Below are 17,731 nucleotides of genomic sequence, written 5' to 3' on the forward strand. Positions count from 1 at the left end.
TTAGAAGTAAATGTTTTATTCTTCCAACTAAATTCCAGTACTACAAGGGCAGTAAAACAATGATACACTGAAAAATTGCAGCAATAAACATTTGTTAAAGACTGATAGAATAAATAAAAACTACAAAAATGAGAAATCATATAAACCCATTCTTAACCCCAAAAAAAGTCATGGAATACAGAAATGCCCTCCTTCACTATTTCACAGGCAGTACTGTGGGCTATTTGCTTAAAATTGTCCTGGGATTACATTCTAACTTAACTGTGATTACAGCCTTGTTGTAGTGCACAGTTATGAAAACCACACTAACTTCAGTCAGAAGTGTCATTCTACATTTTTATTTACACAACCAGTGAAGGGCAACTTCTAGAACACCAGCTTTAATCCTTTACTTTTTCAAACTTATTAACATAAGAAGCCAAATTGGTAATGATACAGCAAATGAGGCCACTGGTATTATAACAGGTAGCAAAGGTCCACATCCAGGTGGTACTGACATCAGGGAGCACTCCAAAACCAGTTGCTGCATAAGAGTGGTTGCCACTGACAAAAGCTTGAAATAACCTGTGTTCACAGGGGGAAAAAATACGGCATTGCTGCAAGTCTTTACTGGGACAGCTTGCAACAATAAAACAGGATGTATAGGGCAGCCCACATATGCAGAAAGTGTGATTCATGAAACGTCTGGAAAAAGAAAAAAAAAGAAAAGAAAAAAAACCAGAGTTAATGATGGAGTTGTTTAATGCCAGCTCTAACACAAACCTGCTACGGCAACATCGAAACCTGCTTCAAAAATAAAAAACCAGCATGTTATGGGAGACAGTTTTAGATGTTTTAAACAAAAGCTGCATTTTATCTTACATCTTCCTTTCAACCTCGGTCTTCCATATTACCGATCTCAAGTATTTTAACTTGGGGCCCAGATGAAGCTTAGTAACAAACAATGACCACTTAAATTATTGAACGTTCAGTAATTTAATGCTGCTAGAGGAATCAGAAGAAATAGATACTCACAACTGGCAGGCTGTTCTCCATATCGTCGCATGATTTGATCATGCGTGAACTTCACAAATGCGTCGTATTGTTCTGCAAGCATGAAGCATTAGAAGTGTGAGTATATTAAGTTTAACTGAAGCTGAAAAATATTCAAAGCTACTTTTTTATACATACAAATCATTTAAATTAAACACGCACCCACTAACAGTACTTTTAAGTGACTTTACACAGTTCACAGCTGCCATTTCCTTTTCATCCCCGGGAACAACCATGCAGCACACGTCCCCTTAATTAAAGGCTTTCCCTTACAAACTTCTGTAATGGGAAAGACAGTAATATGCTCTAAGAGAATTATGCTGCACATCCACAGAGACTTTGATATACCTAACACCTGGCTAAGCGTCAGACACTGTATTCTGAAGTAATCAAAAGCGCCCATTTCACAGATCCATAATGGGGGCAGAGTAGTTCAGCAAATATGGCATTAAGGTCAGCGCTAGGGTTGCAAACGTAACTTCTCTCTGCTCCTATCACTACCAGATGCAGGGAAATTAATGTAATGAAATGGAAAGAGAGAAGTACAGGAAAGGGACTTGCTACCGAGTTAGAAATTCTTTTTGGTGACCGCCAGAAAATCAAAAGCAAATGCCAAACTAAAAGGATAAAATGCTAAGAGACTAACACTTGACTACTTCCAATCACAAAAGCAGCCACAATAGGAGACATATAGTTGACTCTCGACTTCATGAAAACAGCTACTGTGTAATGTGAAATGAAATTTAGGTATCCAACGTATTAAATGTGGCTTTGAACTAAGCATTGTTATTTCCTAGAAAGATTATTCTTTCTATAAACACATACATACAATTACATTCGCAATATTTTATTCAGTTTTAATATTGCACTCATCAGCAGGATATCACCTTTCAGAACAAGGAAATTGAACAAGGAGAGTAATATCTACCAGATGCCGCTCCTCTCCATTCCCCTTCCTCCCTTGTGGAAAAATACATGTGCAGCAATGTGGGGTGTTCTGAGAAAAGGGCAAGGTCAAAGAAGGCAATCTTCAACCAAAAATGCAGTTACATTTGTAGTGGTTCCTAGTCCCACAGGTTTGCCCCATTAAAGTCCCCATCCTCTTGCAGGGATGAGCTTCACCTTTGAAGTAAACAGGGTATCAGTAATCAGCAAGTAGTGCAGCAGCCGCCCAAAGTACGGACCTGACCCAATGATCTAAAGGACATTCTTCCCTGACTGACAGGGCCACGGGTCACAGCAGCCAGTTCCCCTTTGCCCACAAGCAGGACCTCTGTTTGCTGCAGCTCTGACTGATGGCTTTTCAGCAGCCATGCGAGGATCTTAGCCAAACAACAAAATAACACAAAGAGCAGATTGAAGGATCTGTTGCCCAGAAACCATTTCCAAAAAAAACAGCAGCTAGAACTTTTCCTAAAAGTACGTATTAAAGGCCAGAAACCAACTTGAAAGCTATCTTCTTTAAAAGTTTAAGTCAACATATGCAGCTGCTTTGCAGCATCATCTTTGTTAAAATTACAGCTTTGGAAATTTACAGAATCCACAGTTACTAAAAACCTCCTTTCTTGTGGCATTCAGATTGGAAAAGGTAAGCAATCAGAAGGTAACAGCAACCTACAGTGAACCATTTGAAAATTCAAGCGAATACTTGCAAATATACTTACACCACTGGCATCTCGTATCATATATGTTCTAAGTATCTATTTTAAATCAAAAGGTGGCTAAATGCCACAAATACAAATATGATTACTATACTCTATGACTTGACCTTTAGTATAAAAAGCTGTTTTTCACAAACAGGTTCTAGAAAACCTTTCAAGTGGAAGTTTCCCTTAGTCCTTTATGCTCCTTCTCTGGTTTTAAAATCTGCAAAGGATCTTGCAAACTTAAGTTTGTGCTAACACAGCGGTTTCAGGTAACAGGCAGGAGGGGAAATCAGGGTATTAGTGTGACTTGAGTTTTCCATTTATCAAACACTCACTCTCCATGAAAGGCAACTCTGCTCACAAAGAACATGGGAGAGGAAAAAAAAAAGGCAGTATCTGGTTAACTACCTACAAGAAAACTGTGATTCAGAAAGGAACGAGGAAAACATCCAAGATCCAAACATTCGGTTAAGTCACTTGAAAGAAGCTACTCAACTGAGATTTATTACAAAATTTCCAGTTATGTTTCCATTGACTTCACTAGTTTGTAAGAATGAGTATCACCTTACTGTACAAAGTTTAGAAAAAGACATAATCATTCTGTCATCAGACAAACAAAACTGGCTATGTAAGGAATTTCTAAATTCTTTTGCCAGTCTCTCTTTCTAAATTCCCATGTAATGCTGAAAATTTATTATTGGCTTGATATATCGGACGCAGTCACATGATCTTATAGCTCTTTTGGTGACCACCATTGTCAGACCAAGTAAACCTAACTCATCTCACTGTAATCCACAACCTTCCGAGCAGAAACCATCCCACTCCCTCCCCGAAAACAAAAACATTCCCTTTGGGACTGACAGATGGAGACATATAAGGAACTTGCCAGAAGGATTACTGCTGTAAAGAACTACAAGTTTGTACTCGGAAAGCGTCTGGAACAAATGTAAATATATCTGGTCTTCAAGTGGTTATTATGATCACTGCTAACTGCATTTAAGAGAATGCAAGAAATTACCCAATTCCTAACATACATAGATAAGAAGAAAAAAGCTCTATGGAATCCTAATTCATCACTCTAAAGCAGGTTAAGAAGAAAAATGCCAAAATGGAACATTAGGCCCAAAGCAACAGAATTATTCAGGGCTCTAGTTATAGTGGTAAATAGATGTAGATTTAAGAGGGACTTCAAACTGCAGTCATTTCTTACACAGCCATGGCAGATCAGCAAGCACAGAACATGAACAGAAGCTCAGGTGCAGAGACAATACCATCACAGGCAACCCGCAAGCCTGACACAACTCTGGTGACTTGCGGCATGGGCATGCCGGTAGAAGGTTTTATTCCCACACTTGAAGAGATTTGCAACTTTAATTCTGATGTGTTTTCAGGTGGGAAGCAGAACAGCCATGGGTATTCAAAAGCAGATCTGCTGCCAAAGAGCGCACTCAGGTGTTCATTATCATCACATGAAATATTAAATTAGACAGCGAATCATATTGTGAAGGCACCTACCTCTGAATGCAACAGAATATAGATGCTCAAACTCTAGCAAGATGCTTAGAGAGTCAACAACTCAAGAAAGGTCATATTTACAATGCTGACAGTGACATGATCCTCATGAAAAGGTAAGTTGGCATCAGGCACCAAAAATATCAGCTGAATTATGTGGAATACAATTCAACACAGAGCATCAGAAATGCGGCTGAACTACTGACACTCAGGCAGATATCAAACACCGCTGGCAGCCATGTAATGTAACTACTAGGAAGAGAAAGGGAAATCTTAGGTACTGTCTTCTTGCCAAATTCCAGAAAAAGGAAGTCAGTTCTCAAGCAGGGGAAAAAAAAAGTCCTTCACAAAGAGCTCTTAAGCCAGTAGAATAGAAAGCCTTTCTGGCAAAAAAATGAGGAGGAAATGATCAGCTGAAACATGATAGCAAGAGAAAGTTCTATCTGAAATAAAACCACTGTTTCCATTGATTAGTAATACCCAGGAGTCATAGTTTCTATCCAAGGCAGCACAGAAGAAAAAAAAAAAACTAGCAAAGAGACAACATTTTTTCTGTCCTGTATGCAATCTCATTCCTTAATCAGGTTAGGTCAGAAAAAACAGCATAACACAAAAAGGCAAAAAAGTTTTAAGCTTTTGAACTCATCCTAACACATTATTTTGAACTTAATATACCTGCAAGTTTTGTGGTCAAAATTTCTTCATACTCTTCACGGATTTTCTCTTCACGTTCTTTCAGCAAACGTTCACAGATCATTCCAACTTGTCTGAGAGTAAACAGCGGCTGTTCTTTTTTCAATGGTGATGATGCTGCAGATGAAGTACCTAAGATTAAATATTTGGGCAAACCAATTTACATTCGCAAGTAGTCAAGAACCATTTTTATTATCAGTTTTGTTCACATCTTTTACATTAAAGGAACTTTAGAGAACATTTGGAGAAGTCTTTCTCTGCCATTTGAACACTAATTACTATTGAAGTGAAATTGGACACTCAAAAGGAAGACATCTACAATGGACAACACGCACAGGTATCTGAACACCAAGTGTGTTACACAAGCACTGTGAACACCGCTTACATGGCAGTTGACATTTACAAATTTAAGCTTCAATTTGTGTAAAAATTACAGTACGATATATTTTTGCAAAGACACCTGCTTTGCAAAAGCCTATATCAGTGGCAGGGTATGCAGGATGGTCTCTTGAAAACAATGCGAGCTTTGTGGCCTGCTGATTCTTAAAATGAGAAGCTACAATCTTCCAGATCAATGCTAGAATTGTCAAAAAAAGCAAGAGTAACTGGTGAGAAGGTGCCATAAACCGCCAGGTAACTAAAGAAAATTATTTACACAAACAGAGCCTAGGAACACATAGCAGAATTAGAGTTTTCTGGGTACCTGGCAAAGCTGGTCCAGTAAGGAGAAATGCATGTGGCTGTGCATCAGTAGAACAACAAGGATCTGTCTGCTGGAAGCTATTTTCTAAGTGTCTCCTCTTCTGCATACGTTTGTACTCCTGTTTTATGTTGTACAGAATTTGTTCTAAAAGAAAAACAGTAAGAAAATTAAGCCCTAAATAATTATATTTCAGTATTTCACTTAACTTTATTCCCACTCAAACACCGAACACTGTAGGTAAGAAACAGATGATAAAAGCTAGACTGCATGTTTTACCTAAGACACATACAATGAAACTAAAGGAACTAAAAGAAAGGTAACTTTAGACTGTTTTCACCAGAACATAGCAAAAATGTTGTTAGTCAAGGTCATGTATTGGTGCCACAGTACCACTAACAAAAATAAACAGTGAAAGGTTAAAATTTAGGAACTATCAACTATACAATATACATGTATTAAAATCAGGCTACAGAACTTCTACTGGTATTCATCATCTTCCCTTCATACATTTAATTTGCAATCATCTTTGTCCCCCAGAGAGCATTTATCATTCATACAGTTACAGGTAAGAAAAGACTCCAGAATAAAACATGTACCTGAAATACCATTCCTCTCTGTATAGTTACTGGCATATAGGCAGCAAAGTGGAGAGCAAAACACAGTTTAGACGGAATATGCATAAAGCAGCTACTGCTTAAAATCTCAAAGAATTGGAAACCGACAGAAAACATACAAAAGTTCCACAACACTTTTTACAGCCTCAGGTCTAGCCAAATAAACACAATGAACAGATCAATAGTCTCTTATAAAGAAGTATGATAATATGTAGGTCAGAATTTGATTGCACTGAATAAAATACAGCAAGTGCTTTTAATAACCTCATCTCTATTGTGGAATTACAAGGAAAAAGTAATCCTTGCAATAAAACTATCAATCCCAGCATGCCTTCTCTCTGAAATTCCACATACCTAAAGGCTCTCAAATACACTGGTGCCCTAATTGCATATTCTCTGGCAATGTAAAACATTAAAGGGAAAAATAAATCTGTATTTTTTACAGAGACTTTCACAAAAAGAGACTTCCAAAGACTGCTTCTTTATGAGAATTCTTACTTTCAAATGCTCAAATGTGTCTGAAAATATTTCCCTACAGCATCATCTTCCACTGAGACTTCTAGACTTCTGGCAAAGACAGCTTTCCAAAACTCAGATACACACAAATCAGAGGTGCAAAGGACTCTACTCACTCAGTACTCTTCTACTTCGTTCGGCATTTTGCCAATACAATACCATGAAAACTTCTCAACTAATTTTCAGGTTTGTAAACAGCATGATATTGAGGTTCCTTATTTGAACATTCTCTAGTAAGCAACCAGGTGAAACAAGTAACTTCAGCTAGAAGCTTGTTCAGGCAGCAGCTGAAGCCTATGCTAGACCAAGCAGAAGCAAACATTTGCCAATTCCTACTTCAGAGGTGTAGCTAGTGTGGTCGTTCTTCAATCCCGTAAGTCAGTCTGCGGCCTTCCAACTCAAAGAGGGAGGAAACTGTTCCCAGTCAACAGGAATATCAGTGTTTTCAGCAAAGGAGCTTGTTTGGATTTCGTCTGTTGATGAAGGCCTTGCAGAAGGTTTACACCTTCTCAGTCCCATGCCTACAGTGCTTATACAATTTCCAGCTCCCTAAAGGGGGATCAATAACTTGGTTCAAAGCAGCAGCAAAGGCAGAAGACATAATAAAGAATCACAGTAGGGAAATGAAGGGAAGGAAACTATGGGGCGGGGGTGGGGTACTGGAGGATTCATAATTTTTTTAGGACAAGATACATACTACACTCCAGCGCGGTACAGAAATACATAAATTACATTAACCCAAGATGCAGTCAGGCTTCCAAAATTAAATAGAACCCCATGTAGAATTTGTCATGTGCATACACACTGCATCAGTCAGAGAATGGCACTGCAACATTTTTACTCAACAGCGTTATGGTGGTAAAACAACACTTTTCCTCGGAATCAAGTGTTGTTCTAGCTAAAGCAATACTGTGTAATTTTGAGTGGGAACCAAATTAGCTCATAAGATAACATCTGTCCTACAGCATATCTACACTATGAGAAACGTGACTGCAAACATTCATACGGTATTTACATTAACTGAAGAATGTAACAGATCACGTGCATCCTTCGCTATGAGTACTTCGACTTGGGCATACTTTCCAAATTCTGTAAGAGCTACAAGGACATCAGCCAAATTTCACGTGTAACAACTTTGATAAAAATCCCCTCTACAGCTCTCCTTTACACTATCTTTTTGCAGAAACATGCTCAAACCACATTAACCACCAAAATCATTAAGAAAAAAAAAACTAAACAGACTCTGGTCAATGGATAAAACTGAAAGGGTTAAAACTACAATCATCAGACAGGTTCCCTCCAGCCCTAACAACCCCTGCAAGTTAAACAGGAAATAAGTCAGAACAAAATGTTAAAATACCAGCCAGAATAGAAGGAACAAAAGCAACATATGGGGGGAAAGAGGGGCAGGGAATGACAACAGGGAGGGGCAGCAGAGAAATCAGGTACTGACTTCAGGGAAACAGTAACATCTGGGATAGAAAATTAAGATCTGTGCACCAAGGATACATGATTCCATTTGAAATTACACTGAATTGTGAACACAAAAGTGTCCATGATGTTACAGTAGTTTCACCTAATTTGGCAACACTTTTTGTTGCTGGAGACAACAACGGAGATCCCCGTCCTGACAAAACCACTTTGACAGTTTGCATCACTGTAACTTCAGCTGAAGGCATAAAACTCAAAGTGAGCTAGAGGTGGGGACTATTTAAACATAACAATACACTCTACATCACAAAGAGCTGCAAGACGAAAAAAGCCTGAAATGTGAAGTCCTGACTGAACACTTTGCTGAACATATACATAACCTGGTTTGGTAAATGGTATTCCTCTATTTAGTCTAACTTACAAGATTTAAGGCACTATTGCGCAGCACAGAAGCCTGGACTACAAGCTCTACTCAGTACCGCGTTGCTACCAGGCAATATGACTGTGAGAATGACTCATCTCATACTAACCCATCTCCACCATCTGTAAAATGGAGATTAGTGGTCAAGAAACACAAGCTTAACTTAGCATTCTTACATGAATGATAAGACCAGTAATGCTTCAAATTAATCAGGCACATTTTTGCAGCAGCAAAGTATAGACATTTTTATTAACATACAGTGGCATAAAATATATGCTTTTAAACAAAACCACTTCACTATGAAGTGAAATGTAAGCTTGCAAATATTTGTGACCTATTTTAAATGAAAATCTGAATGCCAAATTGAATTCTTTTTTTAAAAAAAAAATTTAGGAGAGTAAGAACAGGTGTTTAAATGCACCTACTTACTTCTGGCTTAGTTTTGCTTAATAAATCCACAAAAGTATGTCTGAACAAACATACTCGTTCAAAAGAGTTTTTACAGCATCTCAACGGTTCAAAGAAGCCATGAAATATTAAGGCAGTGCAAACTAGATTACTTTTGAACAACACCTACGTTGCAGACACCTCACTGTAAAGCCCTTTAAAACTCTGGCCCAGATAAATGAAGCTTTGAGTTAGCAGATCTCATTCTCCAACCTAATTTTGAATCCAGAAAACCTTCCTGCCTTTTCAAGTTCAGTTTCTTAACTTCCTTTACTTCCCAACTAGCTCTGACTATTCTGTGCAGTTGACAACTGAATTAAAATGTGCATTTAACTACTGTCAAACACAGGACAGGGTCTGGTTTTTTTAATATGTTTGTCAGTGTGGAGGACCAAATTGTCTTCTTCAACAATAACATGCATTTAAAATTATTTTATATATAGAACTTTGGAATCTGAAAGTGCACTCTTTGAAGAAAACGTATTCTAAGTGAGTTTCTCTAAGGCTATAAAACTAAAGTGAGACTTGAATCATATATATTGTTTAAAATATCTAGTGAGTTCTAAAGACTTGCATCCATCTTAGAAGTACTGACGTTCAAATCCAGCACCGTACATCAGGCAATAATTCCATCTGTGAGATGGCAAAACGAATACATTTACTATGATTCAACACACATCACTGTGGCCTACCCTCAGTTTCTTTTCAACTTCACTTTATCCCCTGTGCTCAGTGTTTCCTACTGGTCAGAGGTACCTCTGAAAGCACAGAGCTAGCTAACAGGAAACACCAGGCAGAGGCGCTGAAAGTGAAAATTAGGCCTGCTGAATCTAGGGTAATAGCAAGAAAAGGCCACTCTGCTAACACTGAAATGAATTAGTACTTCATAAATGACATTTCAAATTCAAGATGACTATGAATCCCAGCCAGCTATGCAAGGCTTATATGTCCCCTTCTCCTCCTTCAGGTTCACGGCAAATGGCAAATGAAGACTGCTGCTGCCTCACCATGACCACTAAAGGCACAGGAGATTCACTTAAAAACACCCAAGTATAACAAAATGCATAGATACTCCTTTTATATCTACAGCCCTTGTGTACTAAGAGCATAAATTGAGCACATATATTCATGAAATACTGCATTAAGATGAAGGACAGCATTCACGCCTGTCTTTCAGAATCTGAGATATTATTTGGGTAACTAAAATGTCATGTTTCAGCTGCTTTCACACCCAATGAAGAGTGGATGAAACATGAAGGGGGCAATTCAGAATTCAAGTTTGACATCTGAAGTGTGATCTGTCACACTAATGGATTATAAAGCCAAATATTAATTTCCAAAGAGTGATGTCTTCTTACTGATAAACAGGCAAGTTATTCTTTTTCAAAGTTCTATCATCTAATTACTTCATCCTGACCTGTAATTACCTAGGAATTATGTACAAGGGAAACAGCAGTTCAACTTGAAAAGGTAACAAGGCAAACTATTATTTTCTCCATTTTAATATCCACTTATCAACTATGAAGGTGCTGATTGTTTCCCCTGAAGGATTTTTTTCCTTCTTGTTTTTTTGGGAGGTGGGGCTTGATTTTTAAACAGCAATCTCTTATCTCAGTTCCTGGCTTCTCTCATTTAGCTGAAGGAAACTTTGGCAAAACACATAAGAAGGTGACTCAATAGGCTGAAATCAGAGTAGCAGTTTTCCCAGCCCAAAATGGAACCTAAAGCTCAGGTTTCAGTTTGCAATGTCACCATTCAACATATGCATTCAAACCTGAACCATGCCTGTGCCTTCTAAGTGAATCAATCAAATGCTATCCTGATGTCAACGGCATACATCTTCAGGGATTTCAGCTCCTGTTAAAGCAAAATTGCTTCACTGTCCTAGTTCAAATTTATAACATTTCCATTAGGGCATCACCCTTATTCAACATTTAGTTGATGCTACCACATTCCTAGTTTTGGTCTCCCCACCAGACTACTGACACACAACATTAATTTTAAAAAGGTAGCTTCCCCTAAGGACAGAACTGCAGCCCTTCACTTTTTATATCTACTTAACTGGGGAATCCACAGGCACAGACAGAAATTAAAACAATCCAGACAGTCCTCTTCCTCTCTTGCTTTGGTCATAGACATCAATCACTCCAGCTACATTTCTTAATTAGGCACGGTCTGTGAGACTTCAGTGATAGAACATATACTTTTGGAAATCATGCTCACCTCAGACGAGCATACTCTAAGCGCCAGAGAGAACACTGATAACGGGTACATGCTGATACTTCACAGCCAGTGTCTATAGCTACAGAACGGACAGAAGCAGCTCGCAATGGACTCTGTGGCACAGAGTGGGCCACCTCACAAGATCCAATTACTCAAGGTCTCAGGCTGACAAAGGTTCTAGTTCCCACAACAAGTCGCATGCTCACATAGGCATTAGCTCATTCTGCAGATGTGTTATTTCAGGAAATCCCAGTTCTCCTGATCAAGGGGTTCAGGAATGAAAAATAAATCAAGCAATGCAAAATGTATTAGACACAGCAATTAGATCTTTCTCTTCACATAAAAAAATGTCACATCGCATTTATCAGACTTGCTACTGAAACAAAAAACTGCTTCAGCATTTTATGACATCCACAAGCAAGGGTATTTAACATTTATAGTCACCACAGGCATCTATATAGAAATTTCTCATATAAATTAAATTATCGAGTCCAGATGCAGCCATTATGTGCCCTTTTTTTTTTTTTTGAGGGGTGGGAATGTTTTGTTTGTTAAAATCCTAATGATTTCTGCAATACTGGAGCACAATGAGAAACCTGGCACCTCGCCAAGGTAATTTAGCAATAAATACACATGTGGATAAATGTTAATAAAACAGAAATTAGGCAGAAAGAGATGCAGTGCTACTAATATATCACATTCCAAAGCCACTAGATCTATTCATTTAAGAGCCAAACCTGTAATTGGCCACAAGTTTCAGACTGAAGTAGTTACGTTTGGTCGAGAGGGCAACTGAAAGGTCACGGGAGGACAGCCTATAGGGAAGACTAACAGTTCTTCCTATTCAAAAAGATGAAGGTCATTTTCTGCCATTAACTTTAAAAAATTGTGTTAATTAGATCCATGTTTTTTCCCACATTATTCTGTGAAAGAAAAAGTATACATTAAAGACAAATTTATCTACCTTCTGCTTGTAAAGGAGTCCTTTGTGAGAGAGGGACTCTTACAACCAATTCCATTTGCCACCTTTAACCAGAGGCACTTGCCATACTGCTGCCAGAAGGGCAGCAAATACCAAATTATGCATACTCATTACTAAATACTGCATAAATTCAATAGTTTCCATATTCAGTCCAACATTTGACATTATCTCTGCTTGGCTTTCAACCAGTGACCTGAGTTGAAGGACTGTTCTCAATAACGCCACCCACTACAATTTTTGGTTTGCAATATCAGTTAGTTGCTGGGGAAGTGTTGAGACAGATGTTTCAGATGGAGGAAAAACTGCATGGCAGACGCAAATGTTTGTGTATTTTTTTAAGCTATTTCACAAACTGTTTTTACATAAAACATTCTTTTTGACTCTACAAAGTTCTAGCTGCAAGTTAAGCTCTGATTTTGGGTAAGGAAAGCTGCTGATCTCAGCTTGTCTTCTCAGTTACTACGTATCATGAATTAGGAGATTTAAATCCCTAAGGTCAACATTATCTCTCCCTCCTCCCCCCCTCCATTTCTTTGGACTGTATTTCCCACCGTAGCTTCAGTCTCAGAAATATCCAGACATACAAGCTTTCTAACGCTGACTTCCCTTTGAATTTAAAAAACAATAAGTGTAGTTGTTTCCCCCCCCCCCATAATCTTTCATCGGGGTAAAACTGCAAATAATGGTTGCAAAACATCCAGCAGAGAAGAAAAAAAAAAAAATTACTGCCCCTGCTTCCTCCTTTCACCCTCTAGAATCCATTTAACAGCTTTGAAACAGTACAGCACCCTTAGGACTTCAGAGGAAACCAAACATGCACAATGCATTACATGAAATTGCCAGGGTGGACCCTGACAATCGATTTAAGAACTTCATGAGGTCAAGACTGAAATATTTAAAATCACAGGCATCCAGGCCCAAGTGCAGTTATTCTGGTCACAGAGAACTGTGTCATTTATAGCTAGGACTTGAAAGTAGAACTCATCTGTATTCAAGCAGCAGAAAACTCTTCCAAAAACCCATCTTACGCCAGGCAGATAAGTTCTGGACCACTCAGAGTGAACGCAGATTTAAAACACGATTCTACATGGATACAATGGTATCCAAAAATTAGCAAACGTTCCTCAGAGTACGCTCAAGACAGTAAGCACAATTCCACAGAAAGTATAGACGGTAAAGCCACAATTACAGTTTGGCTGCCAACTTCACTGAGAAACTGGAAGTGACCTAACAGCTGTTCAAATAACCACAAAATATTAAAACACTCTTGTGAGAGATAAATTTCATCTTGAACAACCCTACCCTCTCTCAAACAGACATATCGTTTATTTGTCTATGACTACTCCATGAAGACAGCTGTTTTCTCATCTGACTACCACACTGTATTCTTAGTCCTTAGCACCCCCCTCAAACAATCCATATTCTGCTTTCAAATAATTCATTTTTGAAATGATTAACCATGTGGTAAGAAGTCCTGGTGCTGATACAGTCTCCACTGGGTGAAGTTAAACACTACCACGACAGAAGATCACACAGAAGAAAAATGCTTAAGCGTGAACTTTAAATATCAGCATCAGGTTTTATATCCAGAGCTCTGGTTTCATATGACCATTAATTTCCATTAAAGCAAATTCAGACAGACACTTTTTAAGTGTTGGTAACCTAAGCATTACAGTTACACACTGAGAAAACCAAAAGTTAAGTCAACTGAATCCTGGCTGTTGTTACTAAATTTCCCAATATAAAAACTGAACAAAATGGTGACTCAGTTGGGAACACTTTTAAAATCAGACTGGAATTCTTTTCACACACAGAGCAAGATTTATCTGACCCAAATGTAGACATCTACATCAGAAACAGTCATGTAAATTCATTTTACAGCCAATGGAAAGGAATACATATCTCTACAGCACACTGTCTCATGGTAAGTCAGAGCTCTAGAATAAACCATGTTTCTTCCAACTAACTATCAAGAAACCCACAAATTATTAGGTCAGATGTACATTTACAAAATTAGATTAGATGAATCCCACAATCTTTCAAGGGGCCCCTTGAAAATGATAAGCTCTATTTTGTTTGCTGATGGTCGAAATGAAACATACACAATGTCATAATATCCCTGAATTCAACTGCAAGTAAAAACTAAGCAGCTGCTTAACAGTCACATTTGTACTAGCACTGTATAAAGACTTTTTTCTTTTAACGGAAAGTATAGAGGAAGCTTTTAAGTGAAAAGCCGTGTAAATGTGCACAATTTATAAATGCTTCAAGTTTTGCTCAAGAGCATTTGAGTGCTCTAAGAGACATTTTTATTTACTGTCCTTCACTTTTTGTAGTATTATACAGATGGCTTATAGAATTGTCAGTACGGAATCGCCTTTTCACATGGATTATCACCTGCACCTCTGATCTTCTCAGAAGATGAGGCCTGTATTTGCTCAACTTCAGTAGCATTTTAGTTTTTAAAAGCTTCAGATTCATTAACATAGGAGTTTAGGTATTACCCCAAATACCGCTGTAGGTTTTCTCTGCTGAAAATGTTATTGAATTGTCTCCTTTTAGCAATACATTTAGAGGCCAGACAGTATTTATACTAAATATTCATAACCTAAGCTCACTAAATTCCAAAGAAACAAGCCAAAAGAAATCCTTGCAGTGAAGCAACACTTATCTTCTAAAAAGAATCAAATGAATTCTGATTTTAAACATCTATCTCAAAGTATATGTAATGCCTCACTGTACCAGGGAGTGCCTTCCATCACAACTCTCATCCCAGACCGCTGACTCATTCAAGATCTTTTCCTAGAGGTGCAAAAAAATATCAAGGCACTGATGCCAAGTCTATGTACTTTGTATGCCATCTATATATTTCCTCCATTGCATTTTTTTAAATTTAAAACCGGTGAAAAGATGTATTCTACTGTTCAGCTTTCAGAACTAAAGAATATCGAAGCAAGGCACTGTACTACTACACGGAGGAGATGGCAATTTGAAAACACGTTCAAACTTAAGTGCTCAGTAATACCAGCAGTAATCCGGGGCCAACTTTTGTGTAAAAGGGAGTACCGAACGCAACAGCAGAAGGAATTCCGCTGCAACAACTGCAGAGGGCTTTTTTCCTGCACACAAAGGACACAGATCCATACCTCAGCGCTACAGCCACTCATGGCTGCGAGCTTAACCGTTCTTAAGTGCATTACTGGAAGCTACCCACTAGACTAACCGTAGCATGGGCCAATCAATCCTGCGTGCCCAGCCAAGATTCATTCCTTTCTTCTCTCCCTCCTCGCTGGTTAAACGAACTCGGTTGATTTTTAATTGACAGGGATTACACAAGCAGACCTGGAGCTTTCAGGGCCACCGGTTGACTCATCTCTCACACGTTAAGAATGTAAAAGGGTTTCGTTCTCGCCCGCCGTCTCCAAGACGAGAAGACTGCCCGATTCCATTTTATCTGCCCTAAAGGCAACTCTCACCCTTCTGCACAATCGCTTTCATCGCTGGGTTTTCCTACCAAACTTTAAGCATGCCACAGAATGGGTCATCCGGGGAGGGTGGCACGCATTAAGGGACTGGAAGCAGAATCACCCCTTTTGTTTTAATCCGCTTTTGCCTTTTCCCACTGGCGTTTTGCGGGTGATTGATGACAGGCCGCGCTCCCCGCCCCGTATTCCCCCCCCACCCCCAGTGCCGGAGCAACGGGAGGAGGTGTCGCCGCCGCCCCGGCTCGCCCCACCGATAATGGCTGCAAGGGATGGATGGGGGCCCCGCCGGGAGGGGCTCCGGCCGCAGGCTGGGGGCCAGACCCGGACCCATCCCCGCCCCCGCAGTCGCCATGGCCGCCCCCCACCCCCCCCACAGTCGCCTTTCCGCAGGTTGACTCGCCCCTGAGCTCTGCTTGCCACATCCAGGCACCCGTGGAAGTGCGTGTGTGGGGAATCCTCTGTCCCCGACGCGAGGAAAGCCGGCCTCCCCCTTTCCTCGGCACCGGATCAAGCCTCCCCCTTCCCCCACTCGGGTCCCTTTCTCCAGTCCCTTTCCTATGGCCACCCGCCCGCATCGGCGCAACCCGTCGTCCCCCCCCCCTTCCTCCCCGTCCCTCCTCCCCCTCTCCTGCTGCAAACGGCCATTTCTATTGTGTCTCCACCACGGCGGTGCCAAGCCGAGTGGGGATCGCCGTGGCCCCCGCCGCTGCCAGCCACTCAACCCGACAGAAAATGGCTGGAGGGGGACGCCAGACCCACCCAACCCTCCACACCCCCACACCCCCGGCCGCCTTCCCGGCCCCCTGCCCTGCGCACCCGCCGCCCCCCCCTCCCCGCCGAGAACTCCCCTCGCCGCCGCCCCGCACCCCACAGCCCACCCCCCCACCCCCCCGGGAACAGCGGGGCCGTCTCCCTCACCTGTGGTGAGCCGGGACGACACCTCTCCGAAGGGCGAGGGCTCCATGCGCAGGTATTTCTGCGGGGAGGCGGCGGCGAAGGACGAGGAGGAGGCGGCGGCCGAGGCCGGGGCTGACAATGGCGCACATCGCCTCCGCTTCGGGGACGCCGGGCTCAGCAGCGGGTCGAAATCCAGAGTCCTTTTCAAAGTGGCCCCGCAAGCCATGGCGCGGGGCGGCGGCGGGGCGGAGGAAGCGGGCTCGGAGCGAGGGGCAGGGGAGGCGTCGGCGGCGGTAGCAGCAGCCGGCCCTGCCTAGAGGCGCCTTCCCCACTGTCTGGGGCGGGCTGGCGGGGAGGGAAGGGAGGGCGGCGGGGAAAGGAGGGGGCAGCTGCGTCAGGGCCTCCGCCGCCTCCCCGTCGGCCTCTCTCTGGGGAGCGGCCCCGGCCCCCCCGGCAGCTCACGGCTCGGCCGGCCGGATCCCCCGCTCTCGCCGCCCGCCCTGCCCTGGCCGGGCCAATTCCGCCCGCCGCCGGTGGTGGGGCGGGAGCAGGGCCGAGGGGCGCAGGGCCGGGCCCAGCTACCCGGTCCGGGGCCGCCGATGACGAGCGATGGCGGCGGGGCCCGGGCGGCGGCGGCAGCGACGCTTCCCTCTGTGACTCCCACACCAGCAATATGGCGTCAATAACAACGCCGCGGATTCAAAAACCAACCCCCCACACTGCGCCTGCGTTCCTGGGGCGGTGGCGGCCGCGGAGGCTCAAGGGACTCGTGGTTTCCCCACCCCGGCCCCGCGGCTGGGCGGCGGGGCCACCTTTGGGGCGGTAGGACTACAAATCCCGCCGTGCCCCGCGTCCGCCGCCCCGGCTTCCGATTTAAATCCCCCCTCAGGAGGCTATGTTGTTGGGTGCGGGTTAAAGGACGAGGCTGCGGGGAATGGGGCGGCGGCATCGGGGCTGCGCTCGGCTCGGCTCGGCTCTTGGTTGCCGCCGGGCAGCGACGCGGCGATGGGGACGGGGCGGTGGGGGGGTTCCCGTCAGGTCCCGGAGACACAAAGCGGGGTGAGAGCTGGGGGCCTCCTGTTACCGCAGGCCGTTTGTCTGCCCGTGAGATAAGGGCAAAGTGCGTTTA

At 42.2% G+C, this 17,731-nt stretch overlaps 1 protein-coding gene across 5 annotated transcripts; it reads right to left on the bottom strand.

The window, feature by feature from the left end:
- AKIRIN2 (akirin 2) lies at positions 1-17,303 on the bottom strand. Of its 5 annotated transcripts, none has more exons than XM_075087255.1 (5): positions 16,624-17,303; positions 5,587-5,730; positions 4,866-5,015; positions 1,015-1,086; positions 1-684 (listed from the first exon to the last, which is right to left on the bottom strand). In XM_075087255.1, exons 1-5 carry the CDS (start codon positions 16,826-16,828, stop codon positions 674-676), a joined length of 582 nt encoding a protein of 193 aa, XP_074943356.1. In that variant the 5' UTR covers positions 16,829-17,303; the 3' UTR covers positions 1-673. The 5 variants fall into 5 exon arrangements, 3 of the variants coding, with proteins under 3 accessions (XP_074943356.1, XP_074943358.1, XP_074943355.1); XM_075087257.1 differs by having other exon boundaries at positions 4,866-5,000; positions 16,624-17,086; XR_012659577.1 differs by lacking the exon at positions 1-684 and adding an exon at positions 1,961-2,154 and having other exon boundaries at positions 4,866-5,000; positions 16,624-16,973.
- Between the last annotated feature and the right edge of the window lie 428 nt (positions 17,304-17,731).

The sequence above is a fragment of the Phalacrocorax aristotelis genome, chromosome 3 (assembly GCF_949628215.1).
Source record: "Phalacrocorax aristotelis chromosome 3, bGulAri2.1, whole genome shotgun sequence".
Taxonomy (NCBI): domain Eukaryota; kingdom Metazoa; phylum Chordata; class Aves; order Suliformes; family Phalacrocoracidae; genus Phalacrocorax; species Phalacrocorax aristotelis.